The following is a 27,462-nucleotide window of genomic DNA, read 5'->3' as shown; positions in this document are numbered from 1 at the left end:
AACTAGCCCGCCTTCATAATATGAGCACTTATGGCAACTCGGTGGGGACAAAGTTTGTGAAAGTTTCATCACGATTGAAAGACAATCTTTTACATTGGACTTTATGTGGTTTACAAGAATTAAACACACCTGCACATTTACCAGTGTGGCACCATTCAGGGAAAATTTTAATGGCTTTTGGTGGAATTTAAGGTACATTTGAAGGTTGTTTTCGTGTGATCAACATGCAAGTCAAAGAGAATAATTTGTTTCTCTAAACACCTATAGTTTATTCCCGATCTCACGTTAGCTTGTAAAAGTTTGCATCCATTTCAGGGCTCAATCAGAGCCACTGCAGAAAGAGTAGGTTCCAACCTTTCCAAAATTTATACTTTTTTTCCTTCGTTGGTACGCCCGAAGCCTGCAGGAAACAACACCGATCGCAGCTGTGTATTCGTGCTAGCATTTGCTCGTGACGCGAGCTCAATTGCCGCCTGCTACTTGTGTAATTGCTGAGAATGACCAACATAAACCATGCAGCCATGTAAGAGACAAAATTGTTGAGCTGTGATCTGTCAGCCATCTTGGCACTGCTTTATTCTTTTTACACTTACTAGCCTCACTCCTCACTTCGCTGTCGCACTGTACAACAAAAGTGCCGTTATGACACTAATTGTGAAGCAAGCGGTGCATTAAGTTAACAAAAATTGCCAGCTTGCAGTAAGCTAGGCATTCTTTGATGAAGTGTTTCTCTGCAATCCTCAGCAGTTGATTACAGCGCCAGTATCCGTGATTTCACCTTTTCATATCATGCACATAGACGAAAGTATCAGGAAAGGCCAACTGCTGCATGAAGCAGGCTAAGAAAATGCGACAAGTGTCCAAAAGAACGAAGAAGAATGGCACAACACGAGTGGCCAGGTTTCTCAATTTGTTCTTCGCTAGCGCTTGACCTTTTTTCCCATGATTTACCAACAAGGCCGATTGTCTCGCCTTCTGAAAGCCTTCACTGCAGGTAGAGGCCTAAACGCTGCTTTTGTACTCAGTGGCAAGGCACACCTCCTTTGTTTCCCTTGGTGGGTGGGAGCTCCCTGATGAAAAAGTGGCCACATGGGCGCTGGGGAGGCTTCCGGTGGGTGCAGCGTGCCTATTGTGTTGTGCTGACTTGATGCCGTGCCAGCGAAATCTTCTACACGTTGGCCGTACATCACACGTAAAGCCACACAACAGAAAACGCAGCTATTAAGTGAAGTTATTGGGCCCATTCTGTCACCACGGCTTGATACTAGAGCCTCAGGTATTACCCAGAGTGGTGCGATGCCGAAGCTATCGTGTTCTCTGAATGGAAGCACTTGCTCTCCACACAGTCCAACCAACAACATCGAAAATCATAGCACACCTCACAAAAAAAAAAAAAAAAAGAAAGAGGCACTACCGTCCACGATGTCCATGCTTTCAGTTTAGACACATCCTGTGCGTATGTCCAAAAGAGTCAAGCAAGCCCAGGTACAGTGTTGTGAATTTCAGTCACCACTATGCATTGGTTCAACAAAAGCCTTGCAAGTTGGCTTTATCACAGAACATTCACATAATTTTATGGAGCTGATAGCGGCTCCAAATCAGTCTGTCAGTTCATTAAAAGTAGTTGCAGCAGTGCCCTTACCGAAAAAAATATTTCATTTGTGGTAAATGCGGCTGTTCAGAGCGCTGGTATTTTTTGCTATTTTTGATAAGGGTCCAAAAAAGTCTCAAATTTGTGATGATGGAGAGAGATTTCTGCAGTACCACGAAACAAGCAGCAATGTCTTTTTCCTTACAGACTTCAGATTATATAGGTTTATTGAAGTAACCAGATACAATATGCAATTAATGCAATCCTCGGTGGCAGAAGTACCATTTTGGCACATCTAAATGCCAATGTCACTGGTGGGGTGAAAACACTTCAAGCACAATATCACTGAACTGCGAGGCAAATAAAGCAGTCCAAGTGATAGGGTGTCATGTCACAAAGAACACCGTAATATGTTCAAGAAGTGTTTCAGGGGGCCTTTATATTTAATACACATACACAACCTTACAAATAACATATTTACCCAAAGCATGTCATTTAAACCCTTGAAATATCCAATAATCAAATAAGTTAAATCAATCATTGTAGATGTTAACCCAGCCACTTCAAGCCAAGGGTTACCATCTGTAGAGTATAGGCTTCGATTCCTACTACGTGATATCAATTACTTGCCTCCATAGGTCAGCAAAAAAATTGGAGCTCACTCAGACTCGCCCCGTACAAAAATGTGTGTAGACAGTTTATAGACTGTCTAAAAATGGGTTTAGACTATCTATAGACTATCTAAATCTATTTTTGTAAGGGGCTCAATATACTTTGCCCGTTTATTTTGCTCTGAGGGCTCACTCACACTCACCAAAGTTTTTTTTCAACCGGGCTCACTCGGACTAAGACTCACTAAACTTTTTCTGAACTGGATTCACTCGGATTAAACTCTCCCACATATTACTCTGTCGAAGTTGACTCATGAGTTTGTTAGCAAAAATTAACTTTTTTGATCCTGGTGTCAATGCTCTTTAACACCAATATTGCTCACAATCGGTGCTCTGCGATACACCTTTTGGTCATCTGCCTTCAAATATGGGCTATCAGTTACCTCAATCCACTCGAGATACTTTTCTCAAGAACTTGTCAAAGAGTTTGCGAGTGGGGGTCACGTCACCTCCCCCCTCTGATAAAAAAATATTGAGGTGGCACACGAACGCTACTGCGCTGAGATACGTGTGAATAGACTTGATATAAACGTAAGCCGATATAAGGCTCATAGTAATGCTGAAGATGAGTAGGTAGGACCATAGGTCAGCAATTTAGGGTGGAGCTCACACAGACTCCCTCAAGAAATATGTTATGCGCTTCGGGCTAACTCGGACTCAGACAGCCCAATAGTTTCCTCAACCGCACTCACTCTGACTATGACTCACTAAAATTTTCCTCAACTGGACTCACTCGGACTCGAACTCACCAAAATAATACTCACCCGGACTCACTCAGACTCACGACCCATTATGAGTATGAGTGAGTTGACTCATGAGTGAGTTTGCCGACCTATGCTTGCCTCACTCTATGAATGAAAGGTATCTTGAAGGGCCAGTTGGTACATGTTACTAAGATAGAAACAGTGCAGACATGTGAGAGAAGGAAAGAAGCACACGAAACATGGCTGACAAACAACTGTCCTCACGTGATATTCCAAATGGACAGAGTAAGATAATGGACAAGGAAGGAAACACCTTCAACTACTCTCCTTGTAAAGGAGATTGTGTACTTGTTGGGCTAAGACACGTGGTGAACACTATAGTTAGTCACTCCATCATCGTGTTCTTAACATGTATATTACACGTGACATTCTTTTTCTTGCCATTTTACGTACATATTTTCCTGTTTCAATCAACCAGCACTCAGCTGTTTGTCGGCGCTTGTGTCGTGTGCTTCTGCCCAGCCTGCACTGAACATGCTTTATTTGAAACCTACACAAGATCAGTTATACATTCAAGCACACATACCCCATATGATGATGCATTATGAAGTGGGATGAGGCCACCCTTGTCTTGTGCATTCACATCTGCACCATTTTCAAGAAGCAGCTCTGCAACTTCTAGGTTGTTGTATCCAGCTGCAGGAACCAAAGAATACGAGACTTTAGAGCTTTGTAAACAAACCTACGTAAAGTCACTAGACAGGTATCAAATAATGCTTTAAATGTTACATTTACCATTTATTCATGTAACCTACACCTTCTCCTATTTTTGTGTTGGGTGTGGTCCTTTCATGAGGCAGTTATACAGGATGTTTCAGCGAACCTTCAGAAATCTTAAAAATAAGCACTTTGAGAGAAAAAAAGAAAACCTCTTCAGAAGCAAACTGCTAGCTGCGGCAGATGCCAGTAAGTACCAAGGGTGTGCAAACTAGTTAGCTGGTTAATTAAAAATTCGTTAATTAACTTCTTAATTAGCAAAGTTGTCAATGGCGAGTGTAGTCCCAGAGAAGACAATGCCACACGAGTTTTTGAAACACAGAAAAAGTAACTGTCTTAAAGCCCTGCACTGTGAGAAAACCCAATGTTTTTTCCACTCAGAAATGAAACTCTGTGCATGAGGAGTCTTCGGCAAACGCAACGTCCGCTGGTGACGTTACGATTACAGCGGCCAATTCAAAATGTACGTGCCATTTTCCCTAGCTAGGAAACCTCGATGCTCAGCATTGGCAGTGGCCAGCGTTATTTTTTTCTTACTTGCAGGGCACAAGGCAGAGGCTAGCTATCGCCAACTAATGCAGCTGCCGATTTTAAGAGCGCTGGCCTGGCGCTCTACCTGTACAGTGAACTCCGGAAGCAATCCTTTAATTTCCATTCACATTACGCTACCTTCATGAAAGAATAAAGCCATGCTTTTGTGACAGTGCAAAGTTTTGTTTAGATGTGCCGGTATCGTGACATGCCACTCTCAAGTGTTATTTTCACGTGCTAATGGCTTGACAGCTAAAATAAACGAGGGATAAGTAGCTATTGCAGCACAACACTGTTTCGTACCAGCTGCAGTCCTGTTTCTAGTGAGAAGCACTTGTCTAGAATAAGGAAACCGTGACTTGGAACTATATTTAGCAGTTTCGAGTCATGTCAAAATCAATGAACAAAAACAGTTTATTTCAATGTTTCATTTGGTTGTAGGCCTATTTGGGCACTCCACAAAAGTAATACCAGTTGGGACAACAACACAGAATGTTTATATTGTCACGTGGTCGTGACGTCGACGAAGAAAGCAGTCGGCGTTTGCAGAATGAAACTGTTTATTTGGCCGAACTTGTGGCCGGGAAAATGAGAACTAGAACTACAGCAATACACGCTGTACAATGATAGCGGCGAACAGGGCGTCGTCCGTCGATCAACTGACAAGCGGTCAAGTGCGTCGGTTTTTATACAGGTGCTATGGAACTTTCCAGCGATATCGCTGGTGGCGGCGTTATCTCTCGATAAAGCTGGAACATTCGCGTGCGGCGCGAAATCTTAACAAAACGATCTACTACAATCGAGAAGTCTCTCGAACACTGCTTCGCGGGCAGCGTCGAGCGTTGATAACCGCCCTTGCAGGTCAAACCCCAAAAACATCAAAATAGGACAAGAAGTGGGCGTGGCAATATGATGTGCTCCGGTTACTTTCCATCCATTGTGATGCACAGACGAAGGCGCTCTTTCATGGAGTTTACAGTAGATAAAAGCATCTGTTTGGGAATGTTGTCAAGAGAGATTCGTTGCTTCATACCCTCGAGGTTGGCTGATTCAGTCCTGAAAACCTCATTTTTAGCCTATACTTCCTGAGAAAAAGTGCAAGGGTGACAAATTGGGCAACCTAGGCGGTCGTGGTGTGGTTACACCATGCCCAATCCATTGGTTGGGAAAGGACTCATAGACGAGGAAAATGCAGCGGGGTTCTATCATATTGGAACCACTTTTTTTCAGCACAGCCAGTGGCAACTCGGAGGCAAACTCGGAGATGACAAACTTTAAAACGCACTCTGTGTATCATAAAATCCCGAGTAAGCACCCCCCCCCCTACAGTGAAAGATAATCCAACAAGATTTGGAGGAGGAGGGGGCTGTTGCTCGGTCGCGGAACAAAATTTAAGGTGGCGGTGGAACAGCTCTAAGAATAAAGAATGTACACCCGTGCTTCTAATGAAATGCTTTATTGAATACGCATTCATTAAATGTTTTTATTCGCCCTTGACGGGCAAATAAAAAGAGTGAAAATGGTGGGAGGGAATGGGGGAGGGGGCGCTTGCTCAGGATTTTACGTTATTTCCAATAAGGTTTGTGTCAATGACCAACAATACGGATGTTATAAATGCCTCACCACACATTGGCTGACCACCTTACCTGGTGCTTATGCTCCCGAAGCCAGTTGCAGTTTCGGTCGCACCAATAATGTGCAATGTGTAAATTGACAGTTGAATCCCTACAAAATTGGGCCTCGTCGGTCCAAAGTACCCTCGTTGAGAAATTCCAAATCTTCGTCGCATTGTATCAGGCACCAGTTCCAAAAATCAAGCTGTTTTTGAAAGTCGCTCGGTCTTGGCTCTTGGTTAAGACACACGATATGTGTGCAGACGTGTTATTCGAAGGTCGCAGGTTCGGTCCCTGCCAGCGGCAAGTTATCTTTTCGTCCACTTTACATTCCTTCACATTTACATCATAAAATTACAAAACATCCCCTATACCTTCCTTGGCTTTCTTGTCTGTTTGTTCTAATTCATGTTGTGTCTAGCAAAGAAAAACAAGTCTTTGAAATTGCCCTTCCTTCGTTCATGATACAGGTGAAAGTGACCTCCGAACTGAAGCTGGGGTCGCTCCATATGTGTGGCAATTTTCCTGATGTTTGCTACCGGCCTGACAGTGACACATGCCAGCACATCGATGTCAAAATCATCGGTTGCACCAGCCAGTTGCTTCCTTTTCTGTGGTCCTAAATCAATTATTGATACAAATGTGGGGTGAGCTGGCACAGGACGGCCAGGATGTTGGGCAGCCAACGGCATCGATACCAGCTCTGCATCCTTTTGCGCACTCACATAAGCCAGCACAATGTCCACTTTCTCGGCAATGGAGTACTGGAGTTTTTAAAGGGGCCCTCACCAGGTTTCACAATTTTGAGTTGATGAGCGCAATGCATACATTGGGCGTTCACGATCCCGTCTGCAAAAATTTGCAACGCTACGCGCTGCGGAAATGGGTCAAACTTCAAGCTGAACGCTGCTTGCCCTTCCTCTTGTGGGCTCCCGCCCAGAGAATGAGGGGATGACGTACATGAGGAAATGGCCCTACGCAGATGGTAGTGCTGTGACGTCGCTCCTCTACGTAGACGGCTGTGCTCTGACGTCGCCAACAATGCACGTGGCACTGCGATAATTATTTGACACGACGTGTAGTTTGTGTAATTTGTTGCTTGAATAGATTAATAAAACTTGAGAGCAATAATAAAACACACAAATGGAATGTGTGCGTTTTCTTTTTTTAATTTCTACTGTAAATCGCAGCGAGATGCGAGACTATCTATCTCCGTTTCGCACGCGTTCGTGTTCCGCGCTTTGCGCATCGTGTAGACGCCACCCCTTACAACGAAACTAATTTTCTACTGCGTTCCAGCGCTCATTTGGCTCATTTATCCTCCCGCATCTAACTAGATGTTCATGTGGTACACTGCTAGTCTCGCGTCCGTACAAATGTCGCAGCATTCATGCTAAGTCATAGGTTGAAAGCCAAGTGATCGGCGAAGGCACATTCGGCATAACTTCAGAGATGAAGTGCAAAGAACGCCGCCACAACACCACTCGAGTCTCGGGCTCTCAGCTGGTTCGGGCACGTCATGCGCTTGTGACATTGTGTGCGTATGACGTGTTCATGCGTATGCGTCATGTGATACTCCCGCTAGTGTGCCGAAGAAGGTAGGGAAGGAATTTGGCTTGCGAAGGCCAAACACGGGGCAAGCGGCAAGGGTTTCAAGCTAGCCTCCCCTCATCATGGTTTCGCGCCGCCTCAAAACATTGGTTTTCTCAGCTTCTAACCAACCGATTAGAAAAATTCTTGTGGCATAATGCTGCTTATTGGGCGCGCAACAACTTCCAGTGCCTAACTAAAATTCGTTATGTGACCTGGTGAGGGGCCCTTTAAAGTGTTCACTGAAACACCCTGTATGGCTAGCTACTCATCGAAGCCTCAAGGTGCACTCGGAGTGCTTGCAAAATAACACAACCGCTGACTATGAACACCCATTTACAATCACTCAGCACTGTTTTTCTTTAAGGCATGGATGATCAGCAAATGATGTCAGAATTAGAACGATGCACGGGCCCGGCTGGACCCCAATGTTTGAGCCTCGCTCGTTCTTATGCATTTTACGACGGGCCCACGTCAGGCCCACACCAGGCCCATGCTAAAAGCCACGGGCTTAGGTCGCGCTATGGCCCACTCAATAAAGGGCCAAAGTCGGGCCTTCTGACACATCCGAACATTATGCATGACATGACCTGTGCCAAGATGAAGTGACATGTGCAAAAAGCCAGCCTGCTCTCCTATTTCTACACCTCACAGATGAAGTTCTAATTTTTTCTTTTTCAAAAAGAAAGAAAAACGAACATTGTTTCTACATAAGGAAGAATAAATTATACCAAAAACTGCTCTTTGCATCTCATCCACAAGCACAAGTATATAGCCAATGCAATTTTAGTGTAGCTGCAAATGTACTAAAGGAAGGAGGACCTGCTTGACGCCGTACAGCCTGGACAACCTCCTGTTTTTGCACAAGAACATGTAGATTTTTGCCTTTTGCTGGCCTTCGCAAAGTTCCACTCTGATGACATCATTTAAAGTGCAGTCTTTTTGTCATTGTATATTACTTCAACTGTATTGCCTGCCATTATATCATAAAAAAGGGAGAAATCGCGAATCCCCAACAGAGACTCATAGAGCATAAGACATTCGCTGACTGCTTAAGCCGTAGTGTTTCGACCTGTGCCTACCGATTAGTGCGTACCCTGCGATAACTTTTTGTGCCATAAAAGTTTACTTTGTCGATGCCACAATGTGCCTCAAAAGGTTTTCAGTCTTTTCGAGAAGTCCGAAGATTGGTCGATCAATGATTCAGACTTCGGCGCAATCGCGGCGAAGCCTTTGCGGGTAAGCATCATTAAAGAACGAAGGCGTGGTGGCGGCCACTGACAAACGCGCCAGTATGACTTATCCCCGACAACCTTATCACAATTAGTATCTTCAGCTGTCCACTCAGGCACTCATGTGGCATAACGCTACTTTAAGCTTAAGACACGCTTTTAATAGGCGGCAACCTGAACGCCCTGGGCTGCCGATTGCTGCCGCCTCGTTGTGCGGAACCGTGTTCAAGCACACATCACTTTGTAAAAACGAATGCAGCTCGTTGTTGCAGAGTTGAGCATTGCGCCGAGAAACCTCGCTAACGCATGCGTACGGTTCAGCAAGCGCAGCGCTGTTGCAGCCATTCTGCACGCTTTTATTCGGCGACAACCCAGATACACATTGCTTGCAGTAAGCTGGTCATCGCTGCGTTAACCCAACAAGCTCATCTGTGGACGGCCTAGAGCAAAGTGGGTATGACCAACATTCCTACGGCAAATGCGCGCGTGTGGTACAGCAAGCGACGCGGCAGTGACGGCGCAAGCCGAGTAGGCAATGCGCTGCACGAAACTAGCCCGGAGACTATCTGTTCCACGTACACACGCGACTGCGTTTCAATGAAACTGTCAAATTTGGTGGGTACTTTAGGCAATATTTGGTGTAGCACTGTATTTATTTCTTTGTTGGCGGCGATAGCACACATGAGGAGGTGCAAACTTGTACTTGATGGTTAATGCGTTTAGTGCATAGTTATGCCGCGTTCCGGGCAGGAATGTATTAACAAGGTTTCACTGTACTTGTCCTCGGTATACATATTCTTGTATACACTACAATGTATGGTTTCCAATAGTGAACTCTTTCTCTTTCGCAAGGTTATTCAGCATTATCTTTGTCTTTATCATATTCATTTTACTTTCTCGGTTTAGTTCCTCAATCATATTTTTGCAATTCGTTTCCATCATTCCTGAAAAGTACTATGTCATCTGCAAATATTAGGTTGCTGAGACATTCTCTGTCAACTTTTATTCCTGCTTCGTCCCAGTCTAGCTGTTTAAATACTTCTTCTAAGCATGCAGCACTGCATTCACTGCAAGTTCTTTATATCTAAGTTAAACTGTACTAAACTTGGCAACTTTCGGTAGACAGCAAGCATCGTCTGCCTGCGCTACGACATACTCCCTGTTGACGTAGGCTGTGCAACCAGTGATAATTTCGAGGTTTCTTTTCTCCAACACCATGAATTGCCCTTGCTGCACCGTGGGCGGCAAAGCTAGTGAGTGGCGGTATGTCACGCTGGGACACTGTGTGCCTGTGGAAAATTAAATGAGTGGAGCTCATTGGTGCACTGGGCATCCGAGTCTTGCTATCTGATCAATGACAGGATGTTTTCAGCCGTAACTTCCCTTTTATTAAGGCACCACCCAAATCCCGGCTCACCAGTGAATAGCTTTAGTTTGCCCACATACTTCTTAGTGTTTGTCAATTATTGGTGTGCTGAGGAAGAAAATGTTAGCGGTCAGCGGCTGGGATCATTGTGGCCCCTGGTTGTGTAGAGCTCGAATGTGCTGGTGACAGCTGCAAGAGGTGGAGCTTGGCACACACAGCCAATGATCCCCAGAAAAGCTCAGCGAAGTTGCCGAGGAGAAAAAGCAATGCTGCAAAGGAGGGCAACAAAAACTGGCAGCAGCTGTTTAAAGGGACACTAAATGCAAATATTAAGTCGACATGGACAGTTGAAATAACGTTCCAGGCACCTTGTAGTGCTTGTTTTGTGCCAAGGAAATGCTTAGCATGAAAAAAAATTAGGAGCCCTTCCCATATCGGGAATATCGCGGCACTTGGTCTGTGCAAGCCTGACCTGCTGCTCTTTTGCTTTCCTTCTACTGCACTGCACAAGGCGCCCTCTTAAAGGGACTGTCTACCGCTCGGAAAAATTTTTCTGATTGTGATGAAAATGAGAAGATCGTTCGTCACATCGGCGGCAACGAGCATGCTTTTGCCCCATAAAAAAGGAATCATATCTTTAATTTGATGTTGAAAATCATGAAAGAATGACCGCTAGTGTCACCAAACAGCGATGCGGTCAATCTACTGGTAGGACAAGAAATCCTCGCAGGTAGACTCATTCTGCTTAAAAACAAGCATGTATAACTTGAAATTGTATTTTAAGCACTTGAGGTAGCTTTTAGTTGCGTCAGAGAGTAATTTCTTGCTTTTTTTTTATCTCACGCATCCAAAAAGGCGCCCGGTGGCACTGCTTGTGGTGCCGTCTTCGATTTCATCTGCTTGAACTCATGCGCTATGCCATGCGGCTCTCCGCGCTGGTCGTACTGTGCTGCTGTATTGTTGGTATGATGATGTCTCACATGTGCTGCGTTGTGAAGGCGTGCATTTATTGTCTCTTTTTTGACGAATCGACTTGGCTTGGATTGCGGCAGCAGTGCTAAAATAAACGCATAGACTGCGATTACAGCAAAACAAGCGTTGTGTAATCATATAATAAGGCTTCATTTAACTGCTAGCGCGCTGAAAATAACTGTTACATTCATTACAACAGTGTTCAGCAAAAATAAAGTAATCCTACAGAAATCACATGTGCTCTCGGTTTTAATTTTTACTGGCATTACAATTGTTATCACGTCCACCAACCAGTGTTGTGGGCATGTTTCACGCCAATGGAAGAAAATCAAACGCAGATCGAAAAATTCTGTTTTAAAAATTTCTACTCACTTTCCAGAGAAACCACCGCAAGGTTGGACACTTCAGACGGTACACTTTCAATTGCGGTACAAAACAGAAAAGCGATGAAGGACGGTAGACAGTCCCTTTAACTTTTTCCTTCCTCCATGCCAGGAATACAACCTTCACCCACAGTGGCTCTCGTCCTCTTCCTGCGCCTGGCCATTGCCGATCTTGGTAGGAATGGACGAGTAGGATTAGCACTGGCATCGACGTCTTCTGCACTGATCATCACCTGGACTCAAGCCTTTCGTAACCGGATGGCATGCTGGACCCGCAGCTTGGGATTGCCCTCTCACAGCTTGCGTGTAGATTCACTGTCCCAGCTTCGCACTTCAGGGTTAACTGCTCGGTACTGGGTTTTCGCTTGTGCTTCTGCAGCCTTATAACATCAGGATCGGCTTGCCATTTACTTTACGCTTTGACGTCCACCTGTCTACCTGGAGTAGCATGTCAGGCGAATAGCCAGGCAAACATCTCCAGCTTTTCATTAAAACATTTCTCTCTCTCTCTCTCTCTCTCCACCTGTAACTTCTGAAGCAGCCCGGCATTGTCTTTGTGCTTCTGCGATGGCTACCCTCACCTGCGGGTCAGCTCATTCCCTTTGCCTCCTCCAGGGGCAAAGGAAGTGATCCTACTCCTCCTTTGGCTCCTTCTGCATGCCAGCTGCGGGTGCGCGCAGTTCCCATCTTCATTTTTAGTGGACCAGTCGTGATAGTGGAGCTTGCCCAGTTTTGGTGGCACACACGCACCAGGAGTTTTCACGTATGACAGCAGCCGCACCAACGACACAAATTTGGCAATACAAGCTTCACTTGAAAAATCATGTTTCAGTTATCTGCATACTGTTAGCATAATTCAAACCACCCACCAACAAGAACGGCCTCCTGATGTAGCATTTGCCGACAGCCGAAGGCGCAGAACAGGGGGCACAGCCCAGTGAAAATAGAACTAGCATCGTTCTCAAGGACGACATTTTATTTTATTGTGTCTTGTAATGCAATGAATGTCCTTTTTTGTCATAGGTACATTTAGTACTTGAGATTAATGTACTGAGGCCCCACTACGTAATCGGGCTTGTGTTCCAGAAGGTCCCAATGGCTGTGCAAATCATTTCCTACAGTTACGTTAATTTCTTATTACTAAAGCACTGCTGTACATATTATAGACGATTTAGACGTTCCCAAGCAGTGACCTTTCACCCTGACATAAAATGTTATTTGCCGTTACTATCCCGTTAATACAACATGATTCGCTTAATTTATGGCACGAATGATTTGATAGAGGTGTAGCCTAATTGCTTGCACAAATTAAAAAAAAAAATCAATCTCTTAGGGATCCTTTAACTAAGCTCCCAATTAGCAACCTCCTCCTGTCTGCTGTACAAAACTGCACGTGTCATGCATGCAATGGCAGTTCTTTGCCTGATCGTTTATGCTTCAGCTGCGATACAAAACAATGCCTTCATACGTACCCGCCAAATGCAGTGGTGTTGAATTTCTGCCTTGAGAGTCCCTACAATTAATATTTTCAGTAGTCACCAGCTTCATGACCCTTGCAAGATTGCCCTTCTTCGCAGCATCTAAAAGTGCGGCGTCACCTAAGAAAAGGAAGACAGGAACGCGTTTGCCCTGAGCTACAGTCAAACCTCAGAACAATAAATCGACATTCAATTTTAAAAATTGTGTATTGTATTTGAATCTTGTGTATTGTAGCTGAAGCATCAACAATGCCAATTTACACATGTGGTATCAGAAGTATCACTGTAAATGTGCATTAACAGCTTTAAAAAATTTACTCATAGAAAAAATTATTTCTGGATAGCGGAAACAATGCATGACGACTTCTAGACTGGCCAACCCCAATATAACGAAGTCGCTACTGACAAAAAACAAAAAAAAAAACAAAGGCTTCATTGTATCCCAAAATCCGTTATAAATGTATATTTGTAACACTGTCCAAATGGGAACAAAATTCCTCATTTAGTTCGTTATATCGAGGTTTGAGTGCAAACATGTCGCAATCAAGCTTAGCCAGCCATTACAGGAAAGAAAATATTGCTTATATTTGCTTACTAAAGCCAGGGCAGCTCATGTGAGCCAGTATGTCAAAAAAAAGTGCTTTAATTTCCGAAGAGAAAAATAACTGTAGACTTTGTCTGAAAGTTGGTTGCACTCCCGGAGCATAGACACATTTTTAAAGGGACACTAAAGTGAATCAATAAATATGCTTCGACTGATAAATTACACTGGAAAATTTAACGTTGCGCAAAACACACGAGGACTAGAAAGAAACACAAACAGACAAGCGCAAACTAACAACTGATGTTTATTTCAGGAAACACTGATACTTATACATGTAAAAAACACACGTCACATCATCACTTCAGTTGTTAGTTTGCGCTTGTCTGTTTAAGTGTTCCTTTCTAGTCCTCGTGTGTTTTGCGCAACGTTAATTTTTCCAGTAGCTACACCAACTCGCCCACATCAAGCTCCTTCTGATAAATTACACTCTCAAAACTCTGTGTCGTTAATTTCACCACCATAGGTTTATTAATACATGAGAAAATCTATGTCAAAACTTTCACTTCGTCAAAATTTCCTGCCAAAATCTGCGTTGGTGACGTCACAGAAGAGCTTTTTTCGTATTTTGGCCACATTGGCTCAATGAAATTTCCCGAATGTTAAATCTCTGGCTACCTGAGAAGACAATAATGTGCTTTGTTTTTCCCAATCAGGAAGTCTGTAGGACCTAGGAGAGGTTCTGATGTCATGGCGACTGGTGTGGAAACTTCCACATTTTCTTTTTGCGAATTTTCTGGCTTACCAAGCGCCTTCTCGCAGCAAGCGTGACGTTTTTGGTATCGTAAAAGAGTAATTTACTAAAACAAGCAAAAACTTTTTTCTGCTTAGTGTCCCTTTACGGAAGTGCACAAGCTGAAACCACCATTTGCATGTGTGAATACATTGTCTCAGAGGCCCCACGAAGGTGGTGGCACAGATTGCTACATTGTTACATTTAAAATTGTGAGAAAAGACTTTTATTCAGGTGCCAAATATGGAGCAACATACTTTCTTGGGCTCGTGATTAAAAAAATTTGATATAATATTTCTACGAGTGTACACAGCCCCCAGTTTAATGAGGAACATTTTTTGTGTGTGCGTGGTAAGAAGCACCGCACATGACCTTAAGGTATTTATTCTGATGTACAAGAATATAGTAGCAAGTGCAGTGGGTTTTTATGCATAAAGCATTCCATTCAATCACATGAGTTGCGAGACCATTCCGAAACGTGGACGTGCCTACGGACTAATCTGCAAACTGATGCGCCACCACCTGGCATAGATGTCAGGGGACGCACTGCACTGCCACACAGTCTTTCCTGTCATTGTGCGAGTTTTCTAAGGTCGTAGTATCATCTGCAAAATGTAAGCCGCAAATGGAAACACATGCTCACTTCATCAATGCTGCATCACTTGTGGTCCTATGCCACACAAAGCAAACAAATGTGTTATTTATTAGCTTGCTTTTCCACAAACAGATGGCACCACAATCAAAAGACCTCTGCGACTTCGGCCAATGGAGTATCTGAATTTCGTTACATGGAGCCTACGAGGAGTTTTGAATCCCATGACTGAAGAATTCTGGTAGCAGGGCGGGGACAGCTCATATAGTCTTTGGAGCACTCTATGGATCAGGAAAAATAGCATTGTGAAGCAGCAAAACAGTGTTTTGGAGTAGCCAGCACAAAAGAAAAAGCAAGAGATCCTGTTTAATTACAGTATAGCACAGTAACAAAGTACTGTTAGGGAACTATTTTATGACAGCTGGGGCAAACAAACTTGCACGTCAGAGTTATTGAAATGGTAAATTTGCTAACATTGGCAACACTGATGGCTCCGAGAAGCTTCTAGCAGCCTGGCATGGTCGCATTGAGAAAAGATGGTCACAATCTCGGAAGTCCGTGGATGTCCGTTTCTGCATTTTGGAGCAGTGTGATGGAATTTCAGAAAATATTAGTTTTGATGCAACTTTGCTTATAAGAACTGAAATTTGGTCTAGTTTGTAGGAATTCATACTGGAACAAGCAGCGCAAATGACAAGGACACAAGAAGGAACAGGAAGACCACACGAACACCAACTTCAAACTAAAGATTATTCTCTAAAATCTACTGTATTTACTCGAATCTAAGCCGCAGTTTTTTTTTAAAAAACCAATGTGCGAAAGTGGGAGGGTCGGCTTAGATTCAAGTACCATGATTTGACCGCAGCAGTCGCCTACCTAAAGGCCCGGCCGCGCTAGCGGCATGGCGGCTCACCATGCGCCGATCTCAGGCTACCGTACAGATGGCTCTGCATGCACGTCCGAGGCTCATTTTTGCAACATCCTACGGTAGCTGCACGGTGAAGAGGTCGCTCAGGCTCAGCGGCAGAGTGGTGGTCCCTATGGCTACTCAGGCCAACTGCGTCGTCTGCTTCGTACTGTCCACTGTTCCGAAATCTCGCAGTCCCACATTCATGCAGCAAGGGTCATCGAGCCGGCGAGATTTCACGCCGGCAAAGGTGGATCGGGTCACGTGATTACGGCGCCGGCGAATGCCACGCACTTTGACACCCTCTCTCCTCCTGTCGCGTGACACGGAGGTGGCAGAGGCGCGAGGGCTGAGTTGGTCGGTTTTCTGGAAGCAATGAACAGTGTTTTCTTTTTTTTTGATCCGTCCTGCATTCGAGGGCAGCCTAGATTCAAGTAAATACGGTATACCTCTTTATCAATCAATGTACCTTTGGGATCAGCATTGATTGATAAATAGGCGTGGACTTTTGAGAATAAACCTTAGTTTGATGTTAGCACTCGTCTTGTCTTCCTATTTCTTGTGTCCTTGTCTTTTAAGCTACTTGTTCAAGTATGAGCGACTTGGCTGTCAGAAGTAAGAGCCATATGGCGACAAAGACAATGAACAAGAAGCGCCAAGAATGTTTGAAGAGGCACGCAGGAAGAAAATTTCAGAGGCTCGAGGTGCGTGACCCGTGCTGTGATCGAGCTAAGAACTACAGTGAGCTGGAATTGTCTGCATGGTTCTGGTTGAAGCAGATTGCTTCAACACTGCACTACCAACGAGAACGGCTGGTGCTCAGTTCCAGAGGTTGCGACGCCTAGTTCAGAGGCGCGGCCATCGACCTCGATGATATTAGGGTGAGGCACCTTGGACCGAGTGATTTCTGACGTACCAGAAGCAATTCCCCTTCATAGCATGTTGGCCGTGTCCTACGAGGCAGTCCCCTGTGGGCCACCTTGGCTCTGAGCACCGGGTAGCACCTACACTCACTACGCCTCACCCTTCAGGCCTATTACCACGTGAGCGAAGATAACTGGGGACACAAGGCGACAGGTGACTGTACAGGTGGTGACAAGGACAACGGTGTCTTCATGAGCGTTGAGACCAGCATCTCGGGACACAACACGGTCAAGGACTGCACTCTGAGGAAACCCAGTCAGCGAAACAGTTGATTTTATCTGCAACTTGTGGGAATCGAGCGCGCCCTCTCCTTTGGCACCTCGTTCCCCAGCTAGCGCGTGTGCTGGCCCTGCGCGGCTCGAGCGCCGGGAACCGCCGTTAATCGGCAGTATGGCGACCACGCCGGCAGCGCCAGGCCTCTTTGTCTGGTGCGAGCCACGTGTCGGCTTCCCAGCGCACGGGCATGCGTCCGCACATGTCTCGACATGCTCACGCCACCCCGCTAGCCTACGTCACTGCGCTGCGCCTGTCCTCATTGGCCACCAGTGACAACCCCCTTGAGCTTGCTTCTGTCTGGCGCTGGCTTGCCCGCGTCAGGTGCTCTCAGGCTGGCATGAGAGGCTGACGCACTGCTTTAGCATGCGGCTTCTCGTTCGTGTGCTCGACTGCTGCCCTTTGTGTGATAGTCGTAGCGCCGCTGGCAAGTGTACTCGACCAGTCTTGCGGAGTTCCCCTTTATGGCCTGCAAGCCCGTGACTGTCGTACTGTGCTGCATCTTGGGTTAATAAACCCGTGTTGTTTGTTGACATTCTGCCTCGAGTGCCTTTTCTGTGCCGTGCTGGAGAGTGGACGAACCCGGCCGTAGCGTCTTTGTTCGCTGCGGCAGTGGAGAACGTCGCGTCCTTTGCCGGTCGCCTCGTAGGATGAGTGTCTCGCAAACCTATCTCCACATAACTGGCGCCCAACGTGGGGCCGGCATGGCATCAGAGCAGTCCCCCTCAAGGCGCTCGTTCCTGCTCAATCCTGTGGCGACGGACTTGATCTCGTTCGATCCAGACAACGCTGGCAGCACGAGGTAAGCTTGCCTTTGTGGCCCTCGGCTTTCGGCCACCGGGAGAGATCCCATCTGTGGGGCCACCTTTTGGTGATGACCGCTCGAATGTGGACTACAGTCCTAGCCTAGCCAGTTTCGGGTTTTCTCAGCTGGTCGAGACACACACGGAGCACGTGCTTTCGGGCTCCTCCAATGCGTCGCCTCTGCTTGCTGGCCTTTCTTTGTTGGCAGCACAGGTGAGTGACCAAACCGCCGCACCAGAGCGTCCCTACCTAAAACACATGGTGCTGGCATTCACACGCTTGCTGGCCCATCGTTGTCACGAGCATAAAGGGTTCACTGTTGTACGTGAGCCAGCTCACATAGGCGACACCGTCGCCGCGTTTTCCGACGATCATTTTCCTCATGTGCGCTTGGGCGACGTTTTTGGCAAATGTGAGTAACCGCGCTCCGTCGTCGATTCGTTTGCCCGTCGTGTAAGGCATCATGCATCCGTTGGCGCAGAAACCCTTCTCTTCTCTGTGCTGTTTATTGGCCCATTTGGGTCTAGCGTGCATGGCGGAGAACAGGAGCGCGACCCTCGAACGGCGGCGCCTGCCTCGAAGCCGCTGCACACAACTGCGGCACAGCTCCCGGCAAAACATTGCCTTCCATCTCGCGAGCAGAACCGCTGTTTCGTACGGCGCTTCGCGGTTGGTTGTGCGCTGGGAGAATCGCGCGCGCCGACAGCGCTTTGTGCATCTCCCGGGTCTTTTGCTGCCCGTGATTCTCGGTCGCGTCTTTCTCGCGCGCACGGGTATCGTGATTGACTTCCCGAGCGGTGGCTACAGGGTCGTCCCTTTCGGCGCCCTACAACCATTTGCAACCCTCGTAGTGGATACCGCTGCCTTTAAGTACGGCACGCCACACGAGATTTCGCTCGCCGGAAGCTTGTCTGCTATGTCAAGGGAGTGCCATTGGTGGAGGAAACAGACCCCATGGCGCTCCTCTGGCTTAAGCGCTTGCGTGAGCCTTCGGGCTGCCTCATGCGCTGGGCATTGACTATGCAGCGATACAACTTTGTTGTGTGCTACCGAAAAGGCAGTTTAAACGTCGTGGCTCACGCCTTGTCGCGTGCCCCCATTTTGGTGTGACACTTGTGTACGCCTCTCCCGAGAGCAATCGCACCGAGTAGACTCCGGGGCCTCTGGCTCCAATGAGTCAAAAGGAGTGAACCGCGACGGCAAATTGACTTTTGAGTCGATCGCCTCGGGTGAGCACGTCACTTCAGCCGGTATCCTGTTAAGCAGAGAAGAGATACCAAAGGCACAGCAGTGCGATCCGTTGTGGGCTCCAAGAGCCATGCTCCCAAGGAGCGGGCGCGTATTGACAGTCTGGTATTGCTGTCGGCGCCGTGTGCCGTTTACGCAGTCTGGTATTGCTGCGGGCACGTTGGATTCGCATCTGTTTGTCGCCGGCGGAGTTCTCCTGCGCTCCACATCCCACCGGAAGAAGCTCCCAAGGAGTATTTCAAGGTGGGGGTACCCTGCAGTCTCAGGAAAGCCACCCTCGGCTATTTCCATGACTCGCGGTTGGCCAGACATGTGAGCGGCCGTAAGACTTTCCAGAAGTTGTGCCGCTCTGCTACCTGGCCAGGCATTAAACGTGACGCTCTTCACTCCTCGTGTGACAATGCGTGCAGTCTCGTGCGGGCAAGACCCCCGGGCTCATGCAGCCGCCCTCAAACCCTTTCGTTGCCCGCATCAGCGACTTGGGAGGGGGGGAGGCGGTCACACAACCGCGGGAAAACCGTAAAGCTGGCCCCAAGTCATGCCACCGGTACAACCTGCGGAAACGCACCTAAGCAACCTTTCTCCCACTGACAGGTAGCTGGACTTTATTATATACCTTGACAGTGAATGGAGAATAACCGCTAAGGTGTGGCGGCACACGTCTGGAAGTGGTAGAAGGCCCTCTTGGCCGAAAATACCCTCTGATGTGTTGTCCAAGCCATAATCTGGAAAGCGCCCCCTTTTGTTGGGCAGCACTGTCAGGCAGGCACCCCTTTTGGCAAGCCGGCTATGCCGGGGGCATTTCTGTCCACTCCTGCATCACCCCGTCATCTCCCTGCGCCTACCGTGCCACCAGCCTGTTCCAGACCTGATGGCCTGCTGTTCCCTGGTACTCCCAGCTGTGGCCTGCTTCCTGCCTTCTGGCCTGCAGCCACCACCTCCACCCAGCCTTACCCACCTGGCAGCTTCGGCAGCCGCCCTCAGCGGCTGGTCCGCCCACTCAAGCTTTGGCCCAGGCCCGAGCGTGGTCGCTCCGGCTTCCGTTCCTGGCTGCCTGCTGTTCCGGCTTGCCGTTCCTGTGTGGCCCCCGTCCCAGCGACTTTCGGCAGTTGGCTGCCGCACGCAACTGGCAGCCACGCCTCGTACGTTCCCGGCTGCCAATCTCTCCAGTCCGGCGAACTTCAAGCGGGCTGGCTGCCCGGCCTTGTGCAGTCTTCCCCGTTCCTCCTGGGCTGCAGACCTTCTTCCGGCAGTGGGCTCTCCCTGGTGGTGGAACTTTTGGTGGGACGTTGGGTGTGACCATGGCCGACTTATGGACTTGTACCTTTGGAAAGACAACACCCCCCTGTTGGATTTTGCCCCGTTGGCCAGCCCCCTTGCGGCTGAGCCGACCTTGACACTTGGCCTCGGACAGCCTCTTTCACAGGCTGGCCTCGGTCTTTAGGAGGGGGGAATGTGGGAATTGAGTGCGCCCTCTTTGGCGCCTCGTTCCCCAGCTAGCGCGTGTGCTGGCCCCGCGCGGCTCGAGCGCCGGGAACCGCCGTTAATTGGCAGTATGGCGACCACGGCGGCAGCGCCAGGCCTCTGTCTGGTGCGAGCCATCTGTCAGCTTCCCGGCGCACGGGCATGCGTCCGCACATGTCTCAACATGCTCACGCCACCCCACTAGCCTACGTCACTGCGCTGCGCCTGTCCTTATTGGCCACCAGTGACAACCCCCTTCCCCCTTGAGTTTGCTTCTGTCTGGCGCTGGCTTGCCCGCGTCAGATGCTCTCAGGCTGGCACGAGAGGTTGACGCGCTGCTCTAGCAGGCGGCTTCTCGTTCGTGTGCTCGACTGCTGCCCTTTGTGTGATAGTCGTAGCGCCGCTGGCAAGCGTACTCGACCGGTCTTGCGGAGTTCCCCTTTACGGCCTGCAAGCCCGTGATTGTCGTACTGTGCTGCATCTTGGGTTAATAAACCCGTGTTGTTTGTTCACATTCTGCCTCGAGTGCCTTTTCTGCGCCGTGCTGTAGAGTCGACGAACCCGGCCGTAGCGTCTTTGTTCGCTGCGGCAGTGGAGAACGTCGCGTCCTTTACCAGTCGCCTCGTAGGGTAAGCGTCTCGCAAACCTATCTCCACAAACTGCAACGCTAATCTTGCTGCCCTAAAGTTGTGATTAAAAGTCAAAAGACTTATTGTTGTGGTTAAGGCTTGTATGGAGTTATTGATGTTTCTTTTTGTATATATTTGTTTAATCAAGCGCAGCACCGTGTCGGACCAAAGAAGAAGAAGCGACTCCTTCCCCGAGAAAGCCAGTGCTCACGAGCACTTGAAGCTAGAATCGACCTAAAATGGCTGACAATGAATATCGTTCGTGATGTTTAAGCCTCGCTTCTTGCCAGGGAACCGTATGCCATTTTAAACAATTTGGTGCCGAAACCCGGGACCGAACCAGGAACCCCAGAAGGCTACAAGTGAACTGACCGGCATGGAGTGGCTGAAATCGAAGTGGACGTCGAGACGACCTCTCAACACCAGGATTATCAACGAGGCAAGAGCTCTTCTCGGCAATGCGACAGCCACCATAGATCAGCTCAACGCCATTTACAGACATCTCAAGGCGAACAACGATGAGCTGAACCAAATCAACCAGGAGCTAGAGAGCCACACAGCGGATGAAGAGTTTGCGCAAGAGTACAATATCGTCGTTCAATACGAGGACAACGCTACCAGCGTCATGAGTGAGCTGTTTAGCAAGCGCGACCGCATGGTTGCGACCATGTCATCAACACCGGAGCTTCAGACTTCGTCAGTAGCCAGTACCGCTGGACCCTCTGGTACCAAGCTACCCAAGCTTACCATCGCCCCATTTGCTGGTGATCTGTGTCGGTGGAACGACTTCTGGGAACAATTTGACCAGATGATTCACCGGAACGGAAGCCTCACTGTGACGGACAAGTTCAACTACCTGAGGTTCTTCTTAAGAGGCGACGCAGCTTCAGCTATTGTGGGCCTGCCACCACGAAAGCTTGCTACAAGGACGCCATCGACATACTCAAGAGACGCTTCGGTGACAAAACGAGACTCGAACAGAAGTACTTCTCCAGGCTTCGTACATTGCCTTCAGTCCGTTTAAGCAACCCAACAGCTCTTCACAAGCTGTACGACCAGGTCGTCATCAACATCCGAGGACTGGAGACCCTTGGGGTGAGCAAGGCGTCTTTTTCTGCAATGCTGTGCGACATATTGCTGCTGGCTCTACCACACAATCTCGATGTACAGTACCACCGGTCTTGCGCTAATCGCGTGACGAGCGACAGCAGTAATGCAGCCTCTATCACAGAGCTAGAACACCTATTAAATTTCTTGTCCATCAAACTGGAGAGCTTAGAGAAAAGCGAGCTCGCGAACCCTCGAGGAAGAGACAGCCACATGGAGAATGCGCAAAATAAATCGCGCCAGTTTCATGGCTTGAAGCCCACGTCTTCAGTTCTCTATATGAATGCCATGAAAGTAACCTAGAAGTGTGTATTTTGTAAACCGAGCCAACATCGGAAGACTGCTCGTTGGATCTCCCGCTACCGCAAAAGAAGCACATTTTATCAGGAGACATGAGGTGCTTTCGATGCACTACAAAAAGTCACAGGGCGTGTGATCGTAGGCACAAGATTACGTGCTCTACTTGTCAAGGACGTCATGTGACGAGCGTGTGTGATCCACAGAAATTAAGCCAGAAGATACGCGAAACCGGCAGGACAAATGCCAGAATATCACCAGGCAAACCAAGCACAAACACACCTATGTGTGCACCTCTGGGGACGAATGGACATACCCTTGAGAATTCATCGACGAGCGTCCTCCTGCAGACATTTTGGGCTTGGGCCGTAACAGATGTTACATGTCGGTACATGAGAGGTGTCATAGACGGAGGCAGTCAGCGCACGTTCGTCACAGAGAGGCTATTAAAGAAGCTGAAGCTGCCATGTGTGGGATCCACCGTCATTGCGCTCAAAACATTTGCAAGCAAGTCAAGTCGAGCAGCGCAGAAGCGGCGTGTTGTGCAGCTCTGTTTGCAGAGCCAGTTTTCACACGCGGAAGTTGACTTACAAGCCATAGAAATTCTGCACATATGCCAAGATATCGAGGCAACTACCACAAGCTCACCGTTCGTCGCTGAAATCCAGAGGTCTGGAAAAGACATCGCTGATCAACTACTATACGGATCCGTTGTCGGGGAAGAAGGCATAAGCATCCTCATCGGTTCCAACCAAATGTGGACGGTGATGACGAGAGAGGTCACTTGATGCGCAAGCAATGAAACACTTATTGCTATGAACTCCGAACTAGGGTGGATGTTTCAAGGCAACGCCAGCAGCACGACATCGGATGTCACAGACTCGCGGATTTTGGTCTGCATATTGAAAACGAGTGTACAGGAGAGCGTAAGAATATCAGACGCCGTTGACAGTGAGAGAAAGCTCAGTCCAGTATTGAAACAATTTGAAGAGACCGTCTGTCTTACGAACGGAAGATACGAAGTAACGTTGTCCTGGAAGGAAGACGTGGAGCTTTCTGACAACAAGCAAGTCCCCCCCCCATGACAAGACTTTGGAAACTTCTCTCCCGACTCTCGAACAAGCAAGGACTTTTGGAGACTTATGTCACCACCATCCGGGAGTACCTGCGAGCGAGACATGCGGAAGTAATTGACGGGGCACCCCTGGATTTGACAAAGGTCTATTATATGCCGCAAAGGGAAGTCATCCAAGAGCACGCACTAACCACGAAGGTCAGAATTGTTTTGGACGCTTCTTTTCACGCAAAAGGGTGCCTTTCATTGAACGAATACCTAGAAAAGGGTGAAAACCTGTACCAAGATCCTGTGAAGGTACCATTACGCTTCAGAACACACCGTATAGCTCTGCTAGCCGACATTGAGAAAGCATTCCTTCAAATCTCAATTGCAGAGAAAGACAGAGGTGTCTTCAGGTTCCTCTGGTTTCAGGAAAAAGAAGCACTGCATTACTCAGAAGAGGAGATTCAGAGTGGAGAATGACGTGAGTGGCATTCGGAGCAACTTGTAGCCCCTACCTATTAACGGCAACTATAATCCACCATCTAAAGAGTCTGCATTCAAGCAAAAACAGAACAACGAAACTGCTCAGTGAATCATTCTACGTGGATGATCTAGTGGCTGGAGCAGAGTCAGATGAAGAAGCACTTCAAATCTGCCGAGAAGCCAAGGAGATTATGCAGCAAGCAGGAATGACACTACGGAAATGGACGACCAACTCAGATAGCCTGATTGACGCATTGGAGCATGAAGAACAGTCAGCAGGCAAGGAACTGGCTATTCTCCACGAGACGAGTGTTACAAGTACTTGGAATTACATGGAATCCATCCACGGATACTTTCACGTTTTCTTTGATGGGCCTTCTAGATTTTATAAAAGTGTGATACCAAGCGGTTCATTCTTCAAGCTGCTTCAAGAATATTCGACACAATGGGATTTGTTGCACCATTCACCATTGTTATAAGGATCTTCTTCCAGAAGTTATGGACATGTGGAATAGCGTGGGATGAGCACCTACCTCGGGATCTTCAGGATGAGTGGCATGACTGGGTGCATCAACTACCGCTCTTGCAGAATGTTTCCGTACTGTGTTATCTTGGCAGCGGATCCAAATTGCCCAAATCGACCCGAGAGCTACAGGTGCATGTTTTTTGCAATGCAAGCCCTTCCGCATACAATGCAGCGCTTTACGCCGTAACGAGCTGCTCAGTGAGGCCCGAGTTGCTGATCGCAAAAGCACGTGTAGCACCTATCAAGACGATGATACTGCCACAGCTAGAGCTTCTTGGAGCCTTTATTGTAGCAAGACTACTTCATTATGTATCAAGTGCAATCACAGACTTCGAGATCCACTGTACAATGTGGTCGGATTCTACAATCACGCTGTCGTGGATAAAAGGCGACATAACGAAATGGAAGCAATTTGTGTCTAACAGAGTGAAAGAGATCAGGGAAAAAACAGATCCCTCTATGTGGAGATATTGCCCGGGACTGGTGAATTTGGCCAACCTGCTCACACGTGGGGTTTCGATGGATAAATTATTGTCCAGTAGCACGTGGCGACATGGACCAGATTGGCTATGCGAATCAGAAGACCGATGGCCTCTATAACTGTCACAACCTATCAGCACCGACGACAGGATCACCTCTGAAATGGTTGCCGTTCACGTTGCGATTTCCAGTGAGACGACGACGACATCGCTCCTGAACAATGACAGCTACACCAGAATTGAATAACTTCTCAGGGTCACAGCCTGGATATTCAGGTTCATTAAATGCTGCCGCCAGAAAAACGCAGCACACACTGGATTTCTAGTAGCGGAAGAGATCCATGAAGCAGAAAATTATTGGATCAGGCATGTACAGCAACAAGCCTTCAGAGAAGAGATGACTTCGATTTCGAAAGGCACATCTGCAAAGGAAACCTCTCGCATCAAAGACCTCAACCCGTTCGTGGATGCCAACAACATCCTTCGGGTCGGTGGGCGCCGTTACACCTTGAACCATCTGAGGAGGTAAAGCATCCAGTCATCCTCCCGCACGATCATCACTTTTCTACGTTACTGACAATGTGAGCACACTGCGAAACACTACACGGAGGCGTGAGAGACACTCTGTCGCAGTTGCGAGAGCAGTATTGGATCTGCCGGGCACGACCATTGGTCAAGAAAGTCATACATGGCTTGCTATATGTGCAGACGCTTCAGTATTAGCCCAGGCGACGCTCCAACTACTCCTATAGCCCGTCATTGTTTATCATCGACGAACCCATTCAAAGTCACCGGAGTGTACTTTGCAGGACCACTCTTTGTTGCGACTACAGCAGGGGAGAGAAAATGTTACATAGCGCTCTTCGTATGTGCTACATCACGTGCAGTCCACCTGGAACTGGTTTCCAGCATGACATCGGAAGCCTTCCTCATGTGTTTACGACGATTTGTAGCACGAAGGGGTCTCCCTCGCGTAATTTATTCAGATAATGCAAGAACGTTTAAGAAGGCATCGAAAGACTTAGAGAAGCTCTTCCAGACGTTTTCCCAAGAAAACGTGTTGGCGGTCAAAAGAGGATCATCTGGAAGTTCATTTTTCCCAGCGCTGCATGGTGGGGCGGATGGTGGGAGCGTCTAGTCCGGACAATAAGGTTTCCACTGAGAAAGGTTCTCGGCAAAGTTCGACTTAACTTTGAAGAGCTGGTCACTGTGCTCACGGAAGTAGAGACGGTCGTGAACTCGAGTCGGACAGCGCGGAACCTCGTGCATTAACCCCAGCAGACCTCATCATTGGGCAAAGACTAACGACGCTACCACAGGGCAGCAACGACATGCCAATGGACCTGACGTGCACGGAAGCGGTAAGACGGCATGCATACAGGAAACGCCTAACCGAGAAATTTTGGAGCCAGTGGACAAGAGAATATCTGCTGCAACTTTGATCAGCGCACTTTTCACGTAAGAGAACTACCAACGAAGTTAAAACAGGAGATATCGTCATAGTCCAAGATGAGAAATTACCTCGACAAATGTGGAAACTTGCAAGAGTTCTTGAAATGTACAGAGGGGCTGATGTAAACGTACGTTCTTGCAAGATTCAACAACAACAAGGGGTTGTTACCACCAGGCCGATACAAAAACTTTACTCACTCGAGCTGAACGAGTGACTTGGCGGCCGGGAGTGTGCTTAATCAAAGCCCGTGCTCACGAGCACTTGCAGCTAGAATCGACCTAAAACGGTTCACAATAAATATCGTTTGTGATGTTTAAGCCTCGCTTCTTGCCAGGGATCCGTATGCCATTTTAAACATATTCATACAGTTTTAGCTTCAGATTTTTGTGTTTGATTATATCCCATGTGCTATGCCGTCCCACAAGTATGCATCTTATTCCATCTCCCTCAAACATGAGCACCCCCGAAACTCGTGACCAGCTGTGTCGCAAATCTCGGGGGTGCTGGTGCAGAAGTTGTAAATGTTGCACACAACTGGTGCAGCTGTACCAACCCTGCTGGTTGGCATCACATCTCCATAGTAGCACACTTCCAAAAACTGAAGCCATTATGAAGACCCTACCTTTGAGAAGATCCGCAACATCTTGGTCCCCATCTTTGACTAAATCAAGGGGTGTGTTGCCGTCACGGTTCTTCTTGCTTGGGTCAGCTCCATGCTAAAGCAGACAGAAGCAGACCAGTCAGCATTCCACTTATGATATACGATGTACGTACCTTAAGCAACAGCTTGACGATGTCATATTTCCCTTTTGCAGTTGCTTCGTGGAGTGGTGTGAACTTCCAGAGATCAGATACATTTACACTGGCCCCATGCTGCCAAGGAAGAAATTAGACACTGACCACACGAGGAAAAAACAATGTACTGACACTTCGGCCCCATCAGAAACGGGTGCCAAAACGGGTGCACTGCAATT

The 27,462-nt window shown here is 47.7% G+C and overlaps 1 protein-coding gene across 1 annotated transcript in view; it reads right to left on the bottom strand.

Annotated features, from left to right (window-relative positions):
- Positions 1-27,462, bottom strand: part of LOC119379489 (poly [ADP-ribose] polymerase tankyrase-2) — a 536,202-nt gene that overhangs the window by 213,339 nt on the left and 295,401 nt on the right. The window contains exons 14-17 of the mRNA XM_037648790.2: positions 27,263-27,361; positions 27,111-27,204; positions 12,903-13,028; positions 3,553-3,662 (exon numbers count right to left, since the gene is read on the bottom strand). Coding sequence (XP_037504718.1) covers positions 3,553-3,662; positions 12,903-13,028; positions 27,111-27,204; positions 27,263-27,361 — 429 coding nt within the window. The remainder of the gene's footprint in view (positions 1-3,552; positions 3,663-12,902; positions 13,029-27,110; positions 27,205-27,262; positions 27,362-27,462) is intronic.

Source organism: Rhipicephalus sanguineus, chromosome 1 (assembly GCF_013339695.2).
Source record: "Rhipicephalus sanguineus isolate Rsan-2018 chromosome 1, BIME_Rsan_1.4, whole genome shotgun sequence".
NCBI classification, from domain to species: domain Eukaryota; kingdom Metazoa; phylum Arthropoda; class Arachnida; order Ixodida; family Ixodidae; genus Rhipicephalus; species Rhipicephalus sanguineus.
This window is presented reverse-complemented; position numbering and strand designations above follow the sequence as displayed.